The following is a 24,668-nucleotide window of genomic DNA, read 5'->3' on the forward strand; positions in this document are numbered from 1 at the left end:
ACACTCACGACATGGAACAGAGAGCAGCCAGTAAGGCATTACTCGGTTAATTCTGAGAACCCACGAACAATAACGTGGAATATCCAGAACCACGGCAAACTTCATTTCATTTCTTCTCGCGCTTTCTCTAGAATATGAGGTCCACTTATTCTTTAGACTACGATATAGGTATGTGAATACCGCAGTAATACCTATGACTGGAGTAATACCTAAATAGTACGGCTGCGGCTGCTATAAATACTGGAACAAAATTCCCCTAGGAACAATGACGTCAGGAAGCTTTGCAGGGGATCAGTCTCTCCGAATTTTGAATAACCACACTCATTGTGACATTTTAGAAGGCACTGCATCTTCTCCCGGGATTACAAAAAAATTACAATTGTACCTAAGTCACCTACCAACAGCGTATGCCACTAATTCATTTCGCAGATACATTAACAGGAATCTTTTCAAATGTTTCTTCGAATTGATTAGACATTGTCTCCAGGAAGCCTTAAATTTGATTTGGCCAAAATGCCAGAGGAAATTCGTGTTATTTTCTTGTGTCATTTCCCTAAATTCAGAAAGGTAAAGAAACACCAATTTACCAAACAGACATGTCTAATAATAAAGGAAATCTGAATATATAAAAAGATTGTTGTCGAGACACATCTATTGCCCGGTTGTCTTCAGCTGACATCTATTTTTAAATAGACAGTATGACTTAGTTACAGGAACTAGACATGAAGAAATACTGAGCAATCCAATTATTCAAAAGGCATGCAAAAAGCATTATTTCCAAAATGTCTTTTCATAATATTGTTTCCAATACTATAGTTTTTAAACATTCAATAGATCTATGGGTTTAGTGTTAATGATTATGCCAACAAGATGGTAACATAATGAATCCATGTCAATTTTGGGAAGTATTTCTAACATTACATAACAAATTGGAAAGGAATTTCACATATAATTATCTCTATAAAGACAAACCACAAGGGTAATTAACACAGCTACGATTCTGTATCACCACAACGGTTAAACCAGATGGTAATGTTCATTATTTTTATCTCTCTCACAAAACCAAATATTACACACTTTCTCCTGGGAATGTATAAAGTATTCAAATGAAACACTGTTATGTAATACTTTGCTATAAGGAGGGCTTTTTTTTTTTTCACTTAGTACGGAAATGTGTGTATCCCCTCAAGGTTGGTGGCATTTCCAACCATGACCAATGTTGCTTCCAAATAAACAGAAATAAACAGTGTATTTATGATGTACAAGCTTAATATAATGACATCACCGGATAAGGGAAGATTTCACGTTTAAAAAACTTATTCAACAGTGAATCATTAAAATTAAAATATAGGCTTTATATTTTCATCCCAAAGATGGCCAATATTGTGAATTTTCAATGGATCTTCAGCGAAAACAAATTTATTTATGGTGTCAATGAGGTACAATCACAATAATGCTGAGTGACGCCTAGGGTTTCAAACCACAATCGTCTACTCTCCCGGAAGGGTGTGGCTACTGCAGCCCCACCCAACGTGTCTATCCTCCTCTTTCCGAGATGAGCCACCTAGATGGGGCACGTTCTTCTAGTACGCGTGGTAGAGGCACAAAGAGGAAAATGCAAGGGCTCTCCAGGCCTAGGCTTCAAACTAGCATGAGGTCACTTCTGCTCACCCGCTGTCTGCTAAAGCAAATCACATGGCTAAGCCCCAAAGCTAGGGGTCGGGAGGTACACTCCATCATCCACAAGGCGGCAATATCAAGGTTGGGACTGCAGAATGGGAAGAAGAACCAGAGTCCCCATTCAGTCTAGTACAATTCTTGAACTGTGTATTTATTTAGATCTCTGACTTAATTCTTCAGGGTGTGAATGTTGCCACACATTTTCCTGCTCTGTATTATTCCTATCATCATCATCAACATCATCATCACCATCCTCAGTGATAAATCTGTTACTAGATTTAAGAAATAAATCTTCTTCTTCTTCTTCTTCTTCTTCTTCTTCTTCTTCTTCTTCTTCTTCATCTTCTTCCTCCTCCTCCTCCTCCTCCTCCTCCTCCTCCTCCTCCTCTTTTTCTTTTTCTTCTTTTAGTTTCTTGTATAAAGAATTCAAACACATCTTTCACTTGGTGCCATTCTCTAGCAGCGTTCTGTGAGTACAGACAGATTGATGCAATTTCTAGTACAGGGATTGGAGCATGCGATTTGAGTCACAAGTCCTGTCTTACCTAACTCTGGAGTTATCTGTTGAAGAGAAGATATCGTATGGGAATAATAATACAACACCACCCTTAACGATCGTGGGTAAATTTATTTTCTTTTCCAATACCATATAAGATACAATATCTCACATCATGAGAACTAGTCACTTCCTGTGAGATGGCTCGCAACAAAGGGACTTCTCAATCATTTACACCATGCAGGCAGACTACTCTCTCATCACCGCGTGTGCACGTGCGTGCACGTGTATTCTGTCTTTCCCCTTGATTTCCAATTTTTTTTCATCTTGTCTTACGAATTTTTGTTTTTCTGGTGGTGTTCCATTTTTGTAAACAGAAAAGGAGAAGAATGTGTTTGCCAATCTGCTCAGAGAACTCATTTCAATTTGGCTTCTCCATTAGAGGACTGATTTGCTTCCTATGTGCAATTCTTGCATGATCGCGGTGGCATATACTATTGGATTTCAACTCCTATGCCTCCACGTGAACTCACTTTGAGATTTTTACATGGCAGGTCAATTGCTTGAGTTTTAGTGAGCCTAAATTCTGCCACAGCTTATCTCGCACTTCTTGGTATCCCATTTGGTGAAGCAGCAGGAGAACTTTCTACCATATTTCATTTTCCTTTGTTTTACTAGGCCTTTCTCCCTTGGCTTGACAGACTTTACAAAAAGGAGGAAAGTGTGTGATGTGTATGTTTTCCTTGCTTGTTCTCTCTTTCTCTCTGTTAAATCAACTAACTGTTTTCAATTTTAATCACGTTCATAACGCGAAATATTTTATATGCAAAAAAATAAATTCAAGGAATGAAGTTCAAGTACGCAAAACAACAAAAACTTGGTCGGAATAAAATTTTCTTCTTGGATGAACCAAGGATGAGGAACTTTATTTCTTGAGCCCATTCACAAAAAGAAAACAAATATAAAGTTATGGATGTAAGACTACTTATTCAAGACAAATGTGGTTAGGGCCTTACTGCTTGGTTAGTAAAATACAGCTGAAGGGTTACGCCTTTCTAAGAATACTTATGTAATTCATTCAGCATCAAGTGTATGTGACAACTGTCAGACTACCCTCCTTCACTATTTACCTTATATATAGTCCCAGACAGAATCTATTTCAGTACCGTGAACACAGGCACGCACACCCCCAAAGCAAAGCAAAACTTTTTTTTTTCCTTTTCTTAACGTTAATTTTGAGGAAATGATTACAACCTGGGTCTCGTTTAGCAAATGCATTTCTATGAAAGAGAGGAGATTCTTTGAATGAAGGCTGAGACATAATTATGAAAAAATTAGCCAATAATACAATTGGTTTAAGGAACAGGAATCAACCTGAGAAAGGAAACTTTCCTTCTAATACTGTAATTTGGTCATGTTGGGCTAAGTTATAATTTAATGTCATGAGCCATTAGATCGTAACATTAAATTAATGATCATGGCTCACATGGAGGCATGGGCAGTTTTATATAATATGCGAAGGGAAAAAGAAAGAAAATGGTAATGTAAATCTTCTTCGGTACCATCTGGCTTATCTTTTTCCCCATGTCTCTCCAAAACAGTGGGAGGAATAAACAATACTATTCCTGACGGGCTAGGCATTGAAGATGAAGATACCAAATGAAAAATTCTCCAACACAAGCACAGTCTAGTATTTTCTTCATTTCCTTCTCCTGCATGAGCACAGAGAATCTGCCTTGCAGAATAAAAATCTGTCAAACTTCAGAGCTGAAATGGCCTTAAGCAAGCATCTGGCCCAGCGGTTCTCAAATTTAAATGGGCAAAAGAACCACCTGGGGGCTCTTTAAATATGCAGATTCCCTGGCTCATCCCTAGAGAGCCAGGTTCAGACACTGCATTTTTAATAAACTTTCCAAGTAAAGATGGCGCAGTTTGGATGTGAACTTGGAGGAACATTTCTTTGTCTAGCTTCACCATTTTCTAGAAGATAAACCTGAGATCCACAACACCACTAATGTCCCCAATATCACACCGGTTAGTAGTCAGGAACAGAACCCACATCTCTTGGGGTGCCTGGCTGGCTCAGTCGGGAGAGCATGTGACTCTTGATCTTGGGATTGTGAGTTCGAGCCCCACCCTGGGTGTAGAGAGTACTTAAAAATAAAATCTTGGGGCACGTGGGTGGCTTAGTCAGTTAAGCAGCTAACTCTTGATTTCGGCTCAGGTCAAGATCTCAAGGTTCCTGAGATCTAGCCCCTTGGAGGGCTCTGCGCGGATAGCATGGACCCTACTTGGGATTCTCTCTCTCTCCCTCTCCCTCTGTCCCTGCCCTGCTCCCGCGCTCGCATGCTCTCTCTCTCTCGAAATAAATACATAAACTTTTAAAAAATAAAATCTTAAAAAAGAACCCCGTCTCTTGACCTGCAAGACACTATACTCTCTCAAAAATCTGTCAGCTTATTTTTTTATTGTGACAAAAAGACATAAAATTCACTGTTTTCATGATTTTTAAATACACAGTTCAGTAGCATTAAGTACATTTACACTGTTATACAGCCATCACCACCACGTATCTCCAGAATGTTTTTTCATCTTTTCAAACTGAAATTCTGTACCCGTGAAAGAATAAGTCCCAACTCCCCTCATCGCCCCCTCCCAACCCCTGGTAACTACTATTCGATTCTCTTTCTCTATGAGTTTGACTGTTGTAGGTACCTCATAAAAGTGGAATTAAACAATATTATCCTTCTGGGCCTGCCTTATTTCACTTAGCATAATGCCTTCAAGATTTATCTGTATTAGTTAATGTAGTGATTTGCTGAATCCTTTGAAGGGCTTGCTCAAGACAGTGCTCTGGCCCTTTAAGAAATGAGGTTCAATCACTTGTCCAAGTTCCACAGACAGCTGCTAAATGAGAGAAAGCATTCAGGAAGGGCAGTCCTCGGTGAGTGAAACAGATAGAGCCTGGAGGCAGGCACAGAGACGTGAAATGCATTTTCTGCCTAGTTGGAAAGTCACTTGAAAAGAAAAAGGAATGAGAAACGAGACAGAGAGAGATAGAAAGAAAGACAGAGACAGACAGATGCACTAAGAGGGCCCAGACTGGCGAGAAGAACTACGCAGACAAGGTTATTAACAGGTATATCCTATAAATTAATTGGTATACAATGGTGTCCGTGAGACCCGATACTATTAACATACCTTGGGGCACAGAGTAGAGAAAGCAAATAGGTAAAAGGTACACATTTACACTGCTATTTGAGAAATACTTCACTGCACTTGAGATTTATTTTTATTTCATAGAGTTACCGCCAGGAGTATTTTACAGCTTTCAAGTCAGAAGGGAAGTTATCTGAGATATGTTCTGTTGTAGGGAAGAAAAGCCTAAATTTTTGAAAACATCAGTCCCCTGGTCTATATCCAATGTCTGACCCTGGGGCGAGGCCAGATAATGCTTCCGAGAGAAGGTGGTTTGAGCGAGGCTTGAAGTAGGACTTAGCCAGGTAGGGCAGGAGAGAGAGGGCATTCCGGCCAAAGAGAACGTCTTCTTTTGACCCGGACAATGCTTACTGGCTATTTAATATTCAGCTCAGTGTCTTTTACAAGAGGCTTTCTGCGGCAGCTTTAAAACATGACCCCAAGACTTTCTGACACTTTTCCATGCAAAGGTGGACTTGACATCCCATCCCCTCGAACTGGTCTCTGTGATGGCTTGGCCAAACGAATATGACAGACCTAAATCCATGCTGGTTTCTGCCCCCGGCCTCGAGAAACGGGCAGCCTCAGCTCCCGGTCCCTCGGGACTCAGCCATTACGCTGTAAAAAAGCCCAAACTGCCCCATGGAGAGGCCCACGTGAAGGGACACTGACAGCCAGCACCTTTTTGCCAAGCATGTGAGTGAGCCCCCCTGCAAGTTGACCCTCCAGCGGCCAGTGGGCCTGCCCCAGCTGATATCGCGAGAAGCAGAGGCCAACAGTGCCCACTGACCTTGCTTGGGTGGCAGATTCACGTGCAAAACTCTTCCAAGCCATTAAGATTGGGGCTGATTTGTGATGCAAAGGGTCACCAGAACACCCACCCTGGTCCTCCCCATAATGTACTCCGGGGGTACCCCTCCTCTGGGAGACCAAAGGACTCTGTACTCACCTTAGTTATCCCCGATCTCCTCGACTAGATCTCCCTGTTGTCCTGCCCCTAGTCTCTCCACTATTCAGTCCCCTTGGGGGCCAAGTACGGCTCTTATCAACCTCTGGATCCTCAAACCTTCTACCAAGTGTATACATGACATGAATATAAAAATTTCTTTCAGGTCACGGGTGGGAAAGGAATTTAGAGTTGTCTAATCAGCTCCATGGCTGCATCCAAACAACGACCATTGTTTTCTACTCTAAAACAGAAAATGTCGACGCTTTCCCCCAGCCAATAAAAATACTACCCATGCTCATCCCAGGTTTCAAAACTGCAACATACAACACTTTTCCAGCCATTGGTGAAACTACTGTAAAAACTAAAAATAGAATTTATGGAGTAAATCATTGGGAAGAATGCCTGGTCAAGCAGTTCATAAATATCCAGGTCTCATTCTATTTGGGGCCATAGCCTTGAACTGAATCCAATATTGAATTGTTGAATTGAGAGCAAAGGATTGAAGTGAAATGTGGTCAGCTCTTGAGAGGAGGTGAAACGCTGCTTTCTGCAGAGAATAACTTTTTCTGTAACTCCCAAGGAATAATATATTTTAAAAGGTGTTGGGGGTGAACAGAAATTAGAAAGGAGAAACGAAAACCTTTAGAGAACTTAAAGATTACATTTATAAAGACTCAGATCATTGTTAAGTCATAATAATAATAATATTGAATAGTCAAGTTGCTAATAGACCTCTCAAGGACAGTCATGGACACAGGAGCAAACAAAAGTAATTTGTTGCTTTCTCACTATCAGGAAATAGATACTCTTCCATCTTGACTAATATGATCTCCAGTGGGAATGATTTATTTCTCTCACATTCATGAAACTCTCTTTCATAACCAGGTGTAATGGCTTCTTTTACCTCTATGGGGAATGGCTGATTTATGCATAGACCTTTGCTCAATAACCTTTCTTCAAAGATTGATGCCATTAAAAATGAAAAAAGATGGGAACTTTTTGACATTTTATTTTACTGTAATTTAGAAAACCATGTAAACTGCAAATGGACCTCATGTGGAGTGAAAATCACACACGGATAACCTAAATTATTTTGAATACTATTCATCGTTGACTAATAACTGAAATGTTTTATTATCAGAATTATGAAAGACACGAGAGAGGTACTAACAAAGTTCGTTTCAAAAATAATTTGTAAATACAAGACCGAACATCCTTTTATTTGATCTCCCCAATGCACGCTTCTAGAATTTTCCACCCACAAGTGGGGGTATCGCTACCCACCACATGGAGGAGTATTGTTTTTTTGTTCGTTGGTTTTTGTTTTTGTTTTGTTTTTGACTAGAAAGTCTCCTGTTAAAGACCACTAACCCTCAAGGAGAAAGAAAGAAACAAGCAAACAAAAAACCTTCAAGGTTGGAAGAAGGAAGGAAGAGAAAGCGACATGAAATTCTTTGACTTTTTCTGTGCTGAAACTTTTCTGGACCTTTTTTGCTATTCTTGTTTGGCAAAGAAGGCCTGAAATTATAGAGATCTTGTCTAAGTTCCTATGGAGATCAAAGAAAGTAAGTGAATAGTCCCAGCATTCTGTTTTCAGTGCCACTGCCTCATAGGTTACATTTAAAACAACTTTATTAATTTTATTAACATAGCTATAAAGCCATTGATGTGGCTTCCGATGTCAGTCAGATGGGGAAAAAAACAAACTGCTTTTACTGACGTGTATTTCCGGGAGTCTTAACACGTGGTGTCTGATTCAAAGAGAAGGGCATGTCAGCCAATGTTTTTCCTTCAAGGAGGGCACGATGAAAGATCAAATATCTCCTTTTAATTGTCAGTGTAGTATGTTTATTTTCAAGAATGGGGATGTTAAGGTTTGTAACTGAAAAATTTAGTTTTTCAAACATGTCAGCATTGACACTTAAGAACTAAAATCTGTCGAAGGTTATTAACCTGTTCTTGGTTAGGGAAGACAAAGCTTTTTGTTTCTTTTGTTTTTTATTTTATTTTTATTTTTTAATTTTTTTTAATGTTTATTTATTTTTGAGATAGAGGGAGAAAGAGAGAGAGAGAGAGAGAGAGAGAGAGAGAGAGAGAGAGAGAGATGGAACGACCAAACAGGGGAAGGGCAGAGAAAGAGGGAGACAGAATCCCAAGAAGTCTCCGTACCGTCAGCACAGAGCCCGATATGGGGCTTGAACCCACGAACCATGAGATCATGACCTGAGCTGAAAACACGAGTGGGACGCTTAAAATGACTGAGCCACCCAGGTGCCCCTGTTTTGTTTTATTAAATCAGAGTTCCAACACACATGTGCCAGTACCTCAGACAGCTTCATTGATCTATTCATTCTTCTTAAGCAGTTCCTAACACATCAAATGAAGATTGTGCCTAGAAAGATTCTACAGTGAAATAAACAATCCAAAAGTTTATTAATAAAATATGTATGTATATGTATAAGGCACATACACATCTATGTAGAGAGTCAGAGATGTATACACCTGATAATACTAATGATATAATAACATTAGCCCTGTCTACTGGTTTCTTATTATGTGTCCAATACCGTTTTATGTACTTCACACATATTAATCACATCACCGTCACAACCTGACGAGATGAGGCAGGCACTATCATTACCCCTGATTTATAGCTGCATAAACTGAGGGCAATCAAGAAATGTGTCCATGGTCAGTAAGTATCAGAATCAAGATTTAAACCCAGGCAGTCAGGCTTCAAAGCCCACCCTATTAAAAACTACCCTCTCCAGCCTCTCAGATAAAATACAGAAAACACTAAACTTCATTTCAAGTGCAGAGAAACTCATATGGAAATGGCGAGAAAGACAAGATGTCTTCCAGCGTGGGCACTCAGGGAAGAAGGGAGGATGTGAATACAGCTTTCCTGGAAAAGTAGATAGCATGAGGGTAAACTGAGATGCGGAAAAGGAATCCCAGGACAAGATACAAGGTCATCAAAAGAAGAAAAGTAGCCTGGCTAGCTATGCACTTTAGTGGGAGTCGAGGATGGGTGGAGAGGAAAAATAAGAAAGAAGATTAGAATTCGAGGTCGGGAGCCAATCCTAGAAGGCCAGGTGAAGGAATGTGCAGAATATTCTGAAGGGTTTGAGAAGTCATAAAAGGTGTTTGAACAGAAGAACCATATATTCTTTCGTTCATCTGACAACTATTTCTTGAGCACCTATCATGTGCTGGGTACTGTCTTGGGCGATGGGAATATACAAGTGAATAAGGTAGAAAAAATCTCCAGGTTGGACTGGAGCAACACAATAGGCAGAAAGGAGTGGAGAACAGTAATGGTACTAAAAGCATGAATTTGAGTAGTCGTTAGGAACCTGGAAAGAAAGTAATGGGGGCAAAGGATTGGGGGAGGGGGTAAAATTGATCTTGAAAATGAACTAGAAGGTGAGGCAAGTGAAGAGATGGAGAAAGGTCTATTTGGTTTAAAATTGGACTGGAATTGAAATTCAATAGTGACACCATTGAATGGTGAGAATGATATTAAGGAAGACAGAAAAGACAGCCCAGAGTCAGTCCTCAGGTAAAGAAAGACGGAAGAATGAGTAGAGAGAGGTAGGAGAAAATCAGCAGAATATGATATCCCAGAAAGTCCAAAGATGAGACATTTTCCCAAAAATTGTAGTGGGCAACAATCACAAACTATCCAGAGATTTCTAGGGCAGGTAAGTGAAAGATTTGAGACATGCTTTCGGTTACCCTGGGTGTTTGCCTGGAAGGCTGAGTCACTTTAGAGTAACGGGTAGGGGAATAAGATGAGTTGAAGGTACAGAAGGTCAAGCTTAGGGTCCAAGAGCTGACTCCTCTGTATGGAGCGGTGTGACCTTAGCAGAAGTCACCCCACCTCTCAAAGCTTTGATTTTCTTTCATCTGTAAGAAGGGTAAGATGACAGTACCTTATACAAGCAAAGCACCCAGTACATTGCCTGGCACACAGTAATACAGTAAAACCTTGGAAGGCGAGTAACTTGTTCTGTGAGTGTTCTGCAAGATGAGCAAACGTTCCTTTTTAAATTTTGTTTAAAGTTTATTTATTTTTGAGAGAGATAGTACGAGAGGTGGAGGGGCAGAGAGGGAGGAAAACACAGAATTCGAAGCAGGCTCCAGGCTCTGAGCTGTCAGCCCAGAGCCCCATGTGGGGCTTGAACCCAGGGACCGCGAGATCATGACCGGGGCTGAAGTCAGACGGTTAACCGACTGCGCCATCCAGGCGCCCAAGATGAGAGAACATTTCAAATACATTTTAACTTGATAAACGAGCGGTGTCTCGCCATACAAGTAGTACACAATGCAGAACATCACATAACCACAACCGAGCCAAAGGTTCTTGAAATTTGCTTTGATATACAAGTGAATTACAAACGTGTTTATAGAACAAAGCACGCTTGCAAACCAAGGTTTTACCATATATTTTTTTAAAAAAGTGAGTTACTGGGGCGCCTGGGTGGCTTAGTCGGTTAAGTGGCCGACTTCGGCTCAGGTCATGATCTCGCGGTCCGTGAGTTCGAGCCCCGCGTCGGGCTCTGTGCTGACAGCGCAGAGCCTGGAGCCTGTTTCAGATTCTGTGTCTCCCTCTCTCTGACCCTCCCCCGTTCATGCTCTGTCTTTCTCTGTCTCAAAAATCAATAAACGTTAAAAAAAAATTTAAAAAGTGAGCTGCTATTATTATCTATCCTAATAATTAGATAAATATGTCATGTTATCAATCCTGGAAAACTAAACATTTATTTCATAGGCTTTTATTTTTAATTATTTCCCTCCTAATCTGGTGTGATAAAACTCAAATTCGTTAATTTGCGAGAGCTACGTTATGGAACCTCTTTAATTTTACCCTCCTCAATTGAAAATAAAAATGAGAATAGTGCCAAAGCAGAGATTTGCAGGGAGGATATGAGCAAATGAAAGTAAAAGTGCCTTGTCAGTTGCAAACAAAGAAAAATTTAGCTCTGATTATTCTCATTCATTAATATAAATTTGATTCACTGATTGTAAAGCGTACAATATTAGTTTTATATATGCAGTTTGACTTTTGTCTAATGGTAATTCCTATCAGGAATAAGGATCTTTCACTTGAAGGAAGCTTTTTTGAAGAGCTCTTCTATTTATGACCTTTTAAGAGCCTCACCAAAGCTCTGTGAGGAATAAAAGGCGGCGGTTATTAGGGGCTATCACAATTGACTTTTCAGTATGCACAGACGCACAGGGTCCCCTTTCCTATGTGGGTCTTTCTTTTGGTTTGTATATATGAAATCAGAGGATCCCCTAAGTGAATTACCAAGTTATTCAAGTGAGCGCTGTCCTTATACCATTGTAGATAACAGCTAACTACAATGGCAATATCCAGAGAAGTAGGTTCTAACGTTTGCAATACATTCAAGTAACATGTTAACATACAGAGGACACCACGGTAACATGGTCCAGAATGTTATAACCCCTATAGCCAAGTGACTACACTCGTTGCATTAAATTCTTTTTTCATCGTTAGACCAAAATGAATTCTTACTTCCTATATTTAGTCTTCCTTTGTATGGGAGCTAACGCACGAGTCTTGAACATTTGTCCTCGCTAACTCCTTCTTCTACTAAAAGTTTAATTACTTGCACTATTTTGGGGGATGATCTCTGGGATCTACAGAGATTCCAGGGTCCAAACCTGGAACATAATACAGTTCTGAATATAGTAAGACGACAAGCATGTGGCTCGTGAATCTGTCCCTGAGTCCTCCCATTCACAGTACTGTAAACATGTATGACCTTTTTATAGTAGCTACCTGAGAATAAAAGGGAACAAAATAAAACTTTCCAGGTTCATGTAAGAGAAGTAACAGAATTTCCTTGGTGGGAAGTTTTTCAAGATCTTGGTTACATTGCCCATTCACTTTTATTTTTCCCAAGGTATGAGTTTTACACCATAGTGCTGCTAGTTCTTTGCCTTTTTCCAAGGTTAAACCATTAAAAGCATCCCTATAGACATGCCCCTTGTAAGAACATAGAAAATAGCACCACTTAATACCAATTCTAGGCTACAGTAAGTGGTATTTTGGTGACCTTTAGGTGTATTTCTGAATGGACCACAGAGAAATTCAAGTAACGATGACAGAGATCTGTGTGTAATATCATGTATTTCTTTGGCTGCCGTGTTGATGTCCTTCAATTCTATATCTTCAACCTAGAACATATGTCTGCTCCAAATTTTAGATCCACATTCACAACTGCTTCAAAGGAGGTGATATTTATACCTCTGTGACTCACGGACACCTCAAAACTGACCACATTTGTGACTTCTCTTCCCACAACTTCTTCCCCTCTTGAATTCTCTGACTCCATGAAGGCACTCAGTCATGCCAAGTGGTAAGTGGTCAGTGACTCCTCATCATATCTCATATTCTTCCTCACCTCTGCTTCCCATAACATACATGAGAATGTTGACTTTACCTCCGAATAGCTCACACATCTGTCTCATTTGTTCAACCTCAGCACCTTGCTTATTATTTCTTACTTGGAATAGTACAGAAAGAACTTTCTGATGTTCCTGGACAGGTTCTATATCTTTCCAATTAATTCCCTCAACTACCAGACTGATTTAAAAAAAAAAAAAACATTAAGTCTGGTTATTCTACTTCCTTGCTTAAAACTATGCCGTGACTTCCCATAGACTAGAAAGTCCAAACTATTTAAAAAATTTTTTTCTTAATGTTTATTTTGTGAGAGACAGAGGGCAAGCAGGGGAGGGGCAGAGGGAGAGGGAGACACAGAGTCCGAAGCCGGCTCCGGGCTCTGAGCTGTCAGCACAGAGACTGACGTGGGGCTCGAACCCACAAATCGTGAGATCACGACCTGAGCTGAAGTCGGGCGCTTAACCAACTGAGCCACCCAGGTGCCCCTCAAGTCCAAACTCTTAAAGGTAGGTGGCAAGAGGGACAGAAAGGCAGCTTACACATAGTGAGCCCTCAGAGTCCAACACTCTGCCCCTCTAGTGGGAAGTTTACATGCATCCTATTCATGTGAATTTGTATAGGAAAATATAATTAAGACTTAGAGGTTAGGCAATAAATGGTAGGATAAGTGGTCTTTGTGCCTATAAGGCCCATACTCTATTTACTGGACCCTGCTGTTTTTCTACATAATTTAACCCCAGCTGACCTTTCCAATGTCCATTCTTACAACTATACCCCAGTCATACAGAAGTACCTTCAGATTCTCCAACTGCCACAACGTCCAGGACTCTGAACACGCTATTGCCTCCGCCAAAAATTCTCTTTTCAACTCTGTGTATGTAGCTAAGTCCTAACACACTCTTCCAACATTCTCTGAGCAGAACTTTTCAACGTTGGCTAGACATGAGAATCACGGCCAGGACATGCCGCCATCAATCCAATTTGAATGTCCAGGAGATGGAACCAAGGAAGTAGCATTTCTTGAAAAAGCTCCTCCAATATAGAAGGAGAATGGGAAAACACTGTTCTGTGTGAGTTTCATGGCCTCTCCGAAAGGCTTAAGCCTAATCATCTGTTTTCCCTAGACCTGGTCTGGCCCCTGTACTATACCACTCATCACGCTACTATAATTTGCCTCGGCATATGTATTTTCACCTCTGGAATATAAGTACTCCAAAGGCAGATATCATATTCTAACATAGAGGCTTCTGAGTGTATTCAGTGGGCATATTCGCATTCTCTCTCTCTCTCTTTCTTTCTCTCTCTCACACACACAGCTGAAATCAAAGTTTCATAAAACAATACTACCCTTACTCATGACTGATGGACTCTGTTATTTCCTATTCTTTTCTGTTAATTTTGATCCTTTCTATTTAAAAATTGTGATGCTGGGGCGCCTGGGTGGCGCAGTCGGTTAAGCGTCCGACTTCAGCCAGGTCACGATCTTGCGGTCCGTGAGTTCGAGCCCCGCGTCGGGCTCTGGGCTGATGGCTCAGAGCCTGGAGCCTGTTTCCGATTCTGTGTCTCCCTCTCTCTCTGCCCTTCCCCCGTTCATGCTCTGTCTCTCTCTGTCCCAAAAATAAATAAACGTTGAAAAAAAAAATTTAAAAATTGTGATGCTAAGTAAAATAAATCTGACAGAGAAAGACAAATACTATGCGATCTCTCTTATATGTGAAATCTAAAACACAAAACAAAATTAGCTCGCAGATACAGAGAACAGATTGGTGGTTATCAGAGGTAAGGGGTGGAAGAAAAGAATGAACTGAGGGTTTGGGGTTAAAAGAGATTAACTAAAAGTAAAAAAAAAACACAATAAAATGTGCACTGATACTCATTAAATTGATTACACAACCTAATACTTTGAACTGTGTTTGAAAAGCATCTGTGTAATAATGTTTATGTTAGTCCTAACACCATGCTAAGCGCTTAACAGGTGCTTACAACAGATTTCATGGATTAATCAAAGTCCCTAGGGAAATAATATATATATAAAAGTTTTACATATCCCAAACAGCAGGCAGTCATAACCAGGCAAAAGAAAAACATCAAGATTAAGCTTCGCATTCTTTAGACACCGAAGTAGAAAGATTAAAAAAACCAAAAAACAAAAAAACATAAAACTCAGTTCAAATTATAGCAACAGAAATGAATACACAGAGGGTTTCCTTTTCTTAGAATTAGGGATCCTCAGATTACCTCTCTATTCTTAGATGTCCCAAGAAAGATGACAATCCAATTTATTCAGAATACTAATTGTGTTACTAAGATTGCATTCTTCCTTTTTCCTTTGGAAATAACCAGCGGGCCAAGATTTTTTTGTGAAACACAGTGAAAGAGCTATTTCCCAAATTTCAATAATCGAAATAGCATTAGAAATCTAAGCTCTCGTAATCAATTTACAGGTGCACTCTGATGTACGATTCAAAGTTTATCAAACTAGCCTCTCCGGAAATGTTTTGCTTAGCAGAAGAGAATGTTTATGATGGGGGCGGGGAGGAGATACGGGTAAAACAAATGAGCTGAGAGAAGAAACTGAATTTAGGGGCACCTGGGTGGCTCAGTCAATTAAGTGTCTGACTCCTGATTTCGGTTCAGGTCTTGATCTCAGGGTTCGTGAGTGCGAGCCCGTGTCCGAGCACTACTTGGGATTCTCTCTCTTCTCTCTCTGCCCCTTCCCCACTTGTGTACTCTCTCTCAAAATAAATAGACACCAAAAAAAAAAATAAGCTGAGTTTATAGCTATGACCTGAGATAAGACCCAGTTCAAAGATAAAGGAACCTCAAATATTAATTGCTCCGTAGTTTCTCGCGCTGAGAAAAAGATCCTTATTACACCTTTATGGTCATGTCTCCCCACCATATACCCCTACCTACACACCTTCTTTACAAGCTGGTATTACAACGATCTCTTAGAGGTGCTTACAGAACCAGTCAAGATTGGTGGAAATCCTGTGAAATATTAGCAAAGATACAGAGGCCCCATTTTCAATTGGTTACCCATGGTTTTATGTTAGAACTCAGAACGGAGGATATCTTTATGAATTCTCTGGGGCCCAAAGCAGAAATGTTTTGGACACAGTAACACTCTGATTCAATTATGGATATAGTTCTTCATTTAAAGGAGAAATTTGCAACGTAAGAATTCTCAAACAGTCACCCCTCAGGGTTCTATATGATGTTCTACAAAAATACATTGCTTCCAGGGGCGCCTGGGTGGCTCAGTCCGTTAAGCGTCTGACTTCACCTCAGGTCATGATCTCATAGTTCGTGAGTTCCAGTCCCGTGCTGGGCTCAGAGCCTGGAGCCTGCTTCGGATTCTGTGTCTCCCTCTCTCCCTCTGCCCCTCCTCCACTCTCTCTCTCTCTCTTTCTCTCTCACAAATATTTATAGATTTATATTTATAAACATGATAAAAAACCTATTGCCTTCAAAATGTCAGTCAGACTCTCGTAAATAATACTATTTATAAGAAAAATCTCCTCATCCTTAAGTATAAGGACAACTACCATGCCCTTGCTTTCCGTAAGAAAAGTAAATAAGCATTTTTTTCCAATATAAGAGAGGAATCGTAATGGCTTTCAGAGCGAAATTACTCAGATTAATTCCATTCAGGAAGCATATGCTTCATAAAACATGTATTCTTAGAGAACCCATGAATCGTGATTACTGCCGAGAGAATTAAATATCCTAGGAAGCGCACTGTAAACAATAGTGATACTCAGTCTAGCAAGAGCTTTGGGGTCGCCATATGCAGAAGAAGTGACTGACAGTCATAGAGCAAAACCTATTTGGGAAGGTTTTCGCCCCCCTGTATCCATTCAGCAGTATTTGTACGAAGTGAAACATCAGTGCTTTGGGGTGGACGGATGTACTGGAATCTGCTGGGAGAGCTGATGTTCTGGCTAGGCATTTGGAGTTTCCTTTTTTAATATGTAAGAAGTATTTTCACTCTACAGCATGAATCAATGAACATAATGCTACCAGCTTCTTCAAACAAAGTGAAAGGCATATCATTACACTTTTTTCCTTCACACATATTATAGAAAATTCCTTTTGTTCGAGATATAAAAAAAAAAAATCTTCAGAAGGGGGGGGAAGCAAAGACTCCCGTTTAGCTGAAATACCGAAATTGCATGTAATCTCCTAAGGTATGTGGTTATATTTGCTTTCAAGCTTGGCATTTCCATTTGTTGCTTTTAAACCCCAGTATCTTAATTCAATTCTATCCCTCGAAGTGTGCCATTAACAACAATAATCAATAGTTTTAGTAGTTGACATTTTTTTCCGTGACATCTCCAAATCTTTCATCAAAAGACCGTTATCCAGCCATCTAACTGAAAATCAGCACTGCCTATAAATGTCATTCCTATCCATAAAATGTAGTTTCAACCTCAGGCAACTGGAATTTATAGAAAACCCAATATTAACACAGAGGCAATGAGAAAATTGTCTGTTTTAAAATAGTGTTGGAATCTTAGTTAGTCCTATTGTAGTTAAGGGGAAAATGATACGTTTAAGATTTGGGGGGATTCTAAGGGAGTTTAATATGGTTTTTAATAATAAATGCCTTTTATGAGTAACATAGCATAAGCTAAGAAAATGTCCTTCACATAACTTCCAACTGTTTTTGAAAGAGAATTCACAGAGCTAAATGCAAAATGTAGTTTATTCTCCATTCTTCCATAGTGAATATAGTTGAAAAACATGGCAATTTTTTTCTTTAGTGATTCAGAATCTTGCAGTTTCTCAGAATTTTCATTGTATATTAATGCAGATAAAAATATATAGGAGATACATTGACATACTTTCGCACACATCAGACTTGTTCACTAATTTAAGGAGTGTTTTATTAAATATTTATTATAAAATTATCTTTTGGATTATTCTTTATTTTCAAGGGTATCTGCTAAAAAAATCCACTTAAAGTTTTATTATTTATCTACTGCCGCTGGTGAGAATATGTGAGCCCGTGTATTTATTAAAGTTCTAGGGTGGGGCACCTGGGTGGCTCAGTCAATTAAGCTTTGACTCTTGGTTTCAGCTCAGGTCATGATCCCAGAGTCGTGGGATGGAGTCCAGGACTGTGGGATTGAGCCCTACGTTAGGCTCCATGTCGGGTGTGGAGCCAGCTTGGGATTCTCTCTGTGTCCTCTGTGTCTCTCCCTCTCTGCCCCTCTCCCCCATTTGTGTTCTCTCTCCCTCTCAAAAAAATTCTGGGGTGGCTTTAGGGGTGTATAAAGGGAGAAATAAAATGTTATTTATGAAATATCGTAAGTCAAATAAGTTACAGTAGAAAACTTTCTAACCATTCATCTAAGAGTGACCAAAAAAAAAAAAAAATCTAACTTTGCCTTGTTTTTACATTCTGAAGCCATGGGGTATACCTACAAAGATAAAGTCAGGCGTTGCGCTAAACAAACTACTTCCGATGGTCAAACTAACTCAACACACATTGCAGAGAAGCAAGTGGGGTCTGAGGAGAATGGAAGGAACAAATGAGGAATCTGAGACACTATAAATTGCTACTATCATCAATTAAGGAAAGGATACCAAGTAATCTATCAAAACAGAAACCAAAGGAGGACGGGGTGTGGGGGCGGGGGGAGAGAAGGAAAGGGAGAGGCGAAGAAACACTGCTTATTATGATTCGAGGAATTCTTTTTCAACCTAGGATATCCTATCACTTTTTTCATCATAATTTAAATATACAAAAACTGTAGTCCAAAGACTTGATCATAGTATTTTAACACTCTACAGTTTATTTGAGGTAGTAGTAAAGTTCTTACAACAAGTCAGAAAACTCAGCTATACGTAACAAAACTCCATTAGAGTTCAGAAAATTCTATCAGGCACTGAGCATAAACTTAAGGAGCCTCCTTGAACTACAGAATATGACTCTCACCAAGACTACATTTAAACCAAACTACCCTAAACTTCTGTTTTCACTGTCGATGCATATGAAACTTTATAGCGATGATTTTTGTTTCTAGGAAAAACAATGGCCTGAAAATTGTCTGGTCATTAACTAGGACAAATTCACCCATCTCATTTTTCTTTGTACAGCTCATGTTAGGAAGAAGGCTACAAAATGCCAGATTAACATTTCAAAATGTATTTGAAAGTAATGAAGGGAAACTGATTTAGTTAGCAACGCTAAATAAAACAGACAATTCATACAGATGCTTTCCCTGTAAAATATTAAATAAACACTCCAAAATGGCAACTTTTTCAATTTAATAAACCAATCTCCCATTTATGTCTCTGAGCAAAGTTTCTCCCTGACCAAAGCTCTGGTTTTAAGTGCGGGTTTTTCCTGGTCCAAAATGTGCACCATTTAGAAGACTGGGATGTTAAATGAAATACTAACTGACTTTTCCTTCTCCCTCTGCCTCGTCTCCCCTTGCCCAAATGCGGAAACACATCAGGCCATGCGAAACGATGATTTCACTTTGTCCCCAGCATATCACTTACAAGAACAGATGCCATTCATTGCTCATATGGATTATTCACAAGAGGGCCAAGTAGAAAGGCTTTACTTACTTGCCATTGTTTCATCAGCTCTCTTACTCCCTTGGAATCTTCCAGGAGCCTTTCCTTATGGGTGGCATCCTGCAGCACGTTGGCAGTTGTCTCAGCCTCTGTAAGCCAGGCAAGGAATTTCTCCAGGTCGAGGGGGAACTGCTGTAGCAATCTATGGGTTTCTTCCAGAGCAGCCTCTCGCTCACTCACTCTGCAAAGGAACAAACGTCCAGATGCAGTTCTCCTCAGTTATCGAAGGGTGTACCCAGGGACCCCCATGAAAAGAGCAAAGATAAAGGGACTAAATTGTAACGTACCAACAAAGGGGTGGGTTATTGCTAAAAGTCCTCTTAAAAGCAACAGCAACTATACCTGTGTGTGCATATGTGTGTATACACACACACAGACATATATATTTACATATATACGTACGTATACACACATGCCAGGAGAGCTGTTTATTCATCATGGGTGAGGTTTTTGCTGAGCGTACAGTCTTCTACAGTGTAGTTTCGGTGTTCCTACTGGATATGTGTGTGTGTATATGTGTGTGTGTACATATATGTATACATATACATATATGTATATGTATACATACACACACACACACACACACACACACTGGACTTTGGGAAGTTCACATAAGAGCTTGCAAAAACAATCTTTTTGTAACTTGATAGTTTTTACTGGTCAATTTTGACACCTTATTTTCATATGCTGCAAAATCGTAAAGCTCATCTTTATAGATAAAGCCCCCAAATCCCTACACCATGGTTATCTTTGACGTCACCTGAGGCAGAACATCAGGATTAGGTAGGCAAGGAAGAAGCTCAAGAAAATGCAAAGCTAGAAAAGAAAGTTGAACAACGGAGGGAACCAGACAGAGAAGGGGACTGCAGGGCAAAGGAGAACAGAAAGAAGAAAGAAAAGTAGAAAAATGACACATTTCATAGAAACCATTGCACAAAATATCATTTTGCATAACGCTACTGTGTTCTGCAAGTTCCAACTATGGTGTTAGCTTTATATTTCATTATCTGATGGTCACACAACTTGGAATATTCTCCTCAAGAAAAATCTCATGCGTAAGAGAAAAAGTAGAGCCTAAAAACCTGACAGATCTGGGCTCAAATTCCACTATTCCCTCCCGAGTGTGTGGTATGCCTGCTACATACAGTTAGTTACACTTTGTATCAGGGTTACTCAAACACGTTGGTTCCCTTGGCCCACATCTTATTCCCTTTCTTCTCATCTTTTGGAAGGGGTGAACCAAATTCCCCAATGATACACAAATCTAAAAAAAAAAATCATATTTTCTGATTTTGTATACATATACATATATATACATATGTATATATATACACAGTATATATGTATATACGTATATACATATATATGCACACATTTACATATATATATATATATATATATATATATATATATAAAATTCATGTGTTGTGCACACACACACATATGCCCTCTGCAAAAATCTACATAATAACAGCTTGGAGGGAAAAGTGCCTTCGGCAGTAACAGTCCCAGCTAAAAAGATTCAGGTAAATTTTGTCTGCAATGAGGAAATTAGTACTCTATTTAAATGCCGTATTTGCCTTCTATTACCACACAAACACTTTCTGGGATGAAACATAAGCTCAAAATGGATCTGAAAAAATCGAACACTTGAATACGATACACAGTGCTTGTTAGGATGTGATTGTCAATAATTATGCAAAACTGCAATTTATTTCAGCAGCAACTTTATCATGGGATGTGCAAACCAGGCAATAAACAACTCCTGCGGAGCGAGCGGCAGCGAAGCCCCCGGAAGAGCCGTTTATTCATCATGGGTGAGGTTTTTGCTGAACATACAGTCTTCCACAGTGGAGTTTCGGTGCTCACACTGGATAAAAATCTTCTGTCTGCATTAACTGGCGGAGGGGAGAATAGGTTTATGAGGATGCAGCTATTGGAAAAAAGGAAGCATTGCGCTGAGCTATTTATCAACCCCTACATAAACTTTAATACCACACAGCTGAAAGGTACCTGGGTGTTCGGCTTGGGCGAATGAGTGAAACCCTGGGTAGTTCAGGGGCTGACCTGGACTGCTTGCTCCCTGCTTATCTAGATTTCAAATTATCAGTGGAGGGAGAAATACCAAAATCATTGTTTATTTATCTTTCCATTCGGTATGATTTAAAAACTCAGAACCATCACCACGGCGCTGAGAACCTTAATGTTATAATCTGGCATGAAACGGACAGGTTGAAACGGGCGTAACTTGCTCACAGTTGACCATTTCTGACCTACGAAAGGGACCATTTCGTCCGCCTCAAGCTAGTATTTCTAGGTTGGCTTGCACAGTAAAAAAATCACTAAAACTTACTCCACCTCCAGCCTAAAATTTGGGATAGAAACAAGCTGTCACATTTCAGAAGACAAATGCAGGGCTAGACAATGACATATTTTTTTAACATGCTCCGACTTCATAGCAAATAAAGGACAAATACGAAACTCTCACTGCAGAGCGAAGCTTGGAGACTTAGATACTGTGTGTTTTATTCTCAGCGGCATCTTCATCATGAGCTGCTCATGAACCTCCCCTATTCTTAAACTAAAAGCACCACTTACCCTCTGCTTCCTCAAAAAGTAACTAGTAAATAACTCTCCAAGAGTTATTGCTAAAATACGATGCACATAAATCAGATGAAAGGGTTCTACTGAGACAGTGAGATTTCCAGCCAAATCCTACCAGTGAGTTTGCTGCTTTGTAAATTAGGCCCTTAGGGAAGAATAGTAACTCTTTCAGGACAGTGAGGCACCATTTTCCTAACGATACCCTCGTGCTCTGAAATATTGACAACCTCAGGCTGAATCTTTTCTAATTTAGAAAATACGTTAAACAAATTCAATGGCCACAACAGCAGACAATCTCTTCAAATGAGTTCTTTTACAGCCCCTTTGATCAGAGGTGAGACTGTTGGTTCCTGCTCATGAGGCGGTTTTAAGGCTACATCCTTTATCCTGAGATCAATCTATGTGCACCGAATTCCTAAATTTTAATCGTGCCAAGTCTAGACTAGAAATGAATCAAGGGTACTTGTACGCCATATTTGTGCATCCAAAAGAGCTCTGACTGTATCTCATATTTTTTAATTTTCCATAACCATGTGGCTTTAAGTGGCTTTTATGATAAATAAAAAAGTGTAGAAATGATGAGAATCATAAAGAAATTGAAAAGATCGTTTTAGAACAAAAGTGAAGACTTTGGACAGGATGATTCTGTAAATGCCTTCCTTTGCCCAGGTTGCCCAATTATAGACCCTGGCGAAAACTTGGCTGAGCTTTGAAAGTAACGATGACTGGGTCTCAGTGATAGTACTAATACTTTACAAATGTAATCTACTGCAGAGGTTCAGTACTTTTTTCTATAACAACTTTTAATTATCAGTTATTCTAGCTTTATAATGTACAAAACTAGCTGAGAATCTGGTGGAGTAGGGAATGGTATGGTGACTTTCAAAGGTTTTCTTTCTATTCGGAGGGCACCATATACCGTTGTCAAGTGTGGAAATATGAGCGGTGTGGTAGAGTGGTTCTCGAAGTGTCACCCATAGACCAGCGGCATCAGTATTATCCGAGAACTTACAAGAAATGCACATTCTCAAGCCCTACCCTAGACCTACTAAATCAGAGACTCTGCACGTGGAGTCCGGTGATGTGTGTTTTAAAAAGCCTTCTAGGTGATTTTGGTGTATGCTAAAGTTTTGAGATTCACTGCCATTGGAGACCCCTCTGTTTGCCCTAGCTTCTGAGGAAGCTGCTGGGAGGCAGGATGCACCAACGACTGGTTAGTGTGTGGGCTATAAAAGTCTGGCCCCCTCGCTCCAACTCAGGACAATTCAGGAAGATGGGGGGAGCACTGAGGATCGGTGCTGTGGTTGCAACCGCATTGAAGCCCAGCTTCTCCTTCTTCCCTGTCCTGCTTCCTTCCCTTGCCTTCCCTCACAGGTGTTAATCCTCAGAGCACTTGCCAATAAAATTCCTGCAGGTTAATCGATTTCTCAGAGCCTGCCTTCTGGGGAAATTCACATGCTGAATTGTCACAGTAAAGAAAGATTTTAAACATATACATGCTTTCGAAATCTATGTGCAGAAATATACAACTGCTTGCACAGACTGTAGTCTCAAAAACAGGACAGGACGAAGGATTCTCACACCTAGGAAATGAGCCTGAAGGGATAGTGTACTTTTGGTTGCTCTTTAAGAAGATCTATAGATAATGGAGACTTGCATCACCACCAGTTAGAAGCAAGAATCTACTGAAGGCACAAAGTGCTGTAGCTATAGAGCTTAGTACAACTCCACAGCTGCCCAAGATGGTGCTCATCTAGAGATAATTCTGGGCAAAGAGGAAGAATCACAGAAGGCATGTCTTCGGCATCTCCATTTTCTCTCTCTCTCTCTCTCTCTCTCTTTATTTTAGAGAGAGAGAGAGGTGAGTGGGGGAGAGGTGCAGAGGGAGAGAGAGAAAGAATCATAAGCAGACTCCGCACTGAGCGTGGATCCCTTGACCCTGGGATCATGACCGGAGCTGAAATTGAGAGTCAGACGCTCAACAGACTGAGCCACCCAGGTGCCCTTCTATTTTCTTTTTAAGAACCGATTATCAGCGAGGCAGTCAGACAAGTAATACTCTGATCTGTCTCTAAACACCCACACACTTATCAGGGTATCTCCAAATAAATCTCTAAGACTCCAGATTTTCCATTAAGGTGCATATCAGCAAATTCTTATGGGTCAACCTAATACATAAAAAGCAAAGGAGGAAAGGGAAACTTAACTACTTGCCCAAGTAAGGCTGTAGAGCTTAATTAATGTATACGCAATATTCCACTATTAGATACACGGGTGGACAATACTTTATCAGTGCACTGTACTGCAGGATTGTATATATATAAATGTAGGTACATATACATTTATGTATACACTTTTAAAATATGTATTATATATATAATCAAACAGAAATGAACATATCGAATATTTTTAAGGGGGAAAGGCTCAACCGGACACAGGAGGCTATTCTGCCTGGTGTTTCTCTGAGTGTGACAATTGGAGGAAATTCGCAGCACTCAGTCTTTGCTAAAAAACACCTCCGTCTGTGGCTTGGTATTGTAAAGGAGTAACCAGACAAAACACTCCGAAGCTCTCCTTCCTGGCTTATTTGCATTTAACCACTATCATTTCCTACGATATTTTTAGGGAATGATTACAGGATGACACTTGTTTGCCCTTTTTTGTTCGTCAGATGTAGGGCTGAGAGACTGAGCACCTTCGCGGTACTTGGGCTT

General features: G+C 40.0%; 1 protein-coding gene across 8 annotated transcripts in view; it reads right to left on the bottom strand.

Annotated features, from left to right (window-relative positions):
- Nucleotides 1-24,668, bottom strand: part of DMD (dystrophin) — a 2,018,590-nt gene that overhangs the window by 464,459 nt on the left and 1,529,463 nt on the right. For all 8 annotated transcript variants that reach the window (XM_043570319.1, XM_043570321.1, XM_043570317.1 and 5 more), the window contains one exon: nt 19,342-19,531. In XM_043570319.1, coding sequence (XP_043426254.1) covers nt 19,342-19,531 — 190 coding nt within the window. The remainder of the gene's footprint in view (nt 1-19,341; nt 19,532-24,668) is intronic.

This window comes from Prionailurus bengalensis, chromosome X (genome assembly GCF_016509475.1).
Source record: "Prionailurus bengalensis isolate Pbe53 chromosome X, Fcat_Pben_1.1_paternal_pri, whole genome shotgun sequence".
Classification (NCBI taxonomy): domain Eukaryota; kingdom Metazoa; phylum Chordata; class Mammalia; order Carnivora; family Felidae; genus Prionailurus; species Prionailurus bengalensis.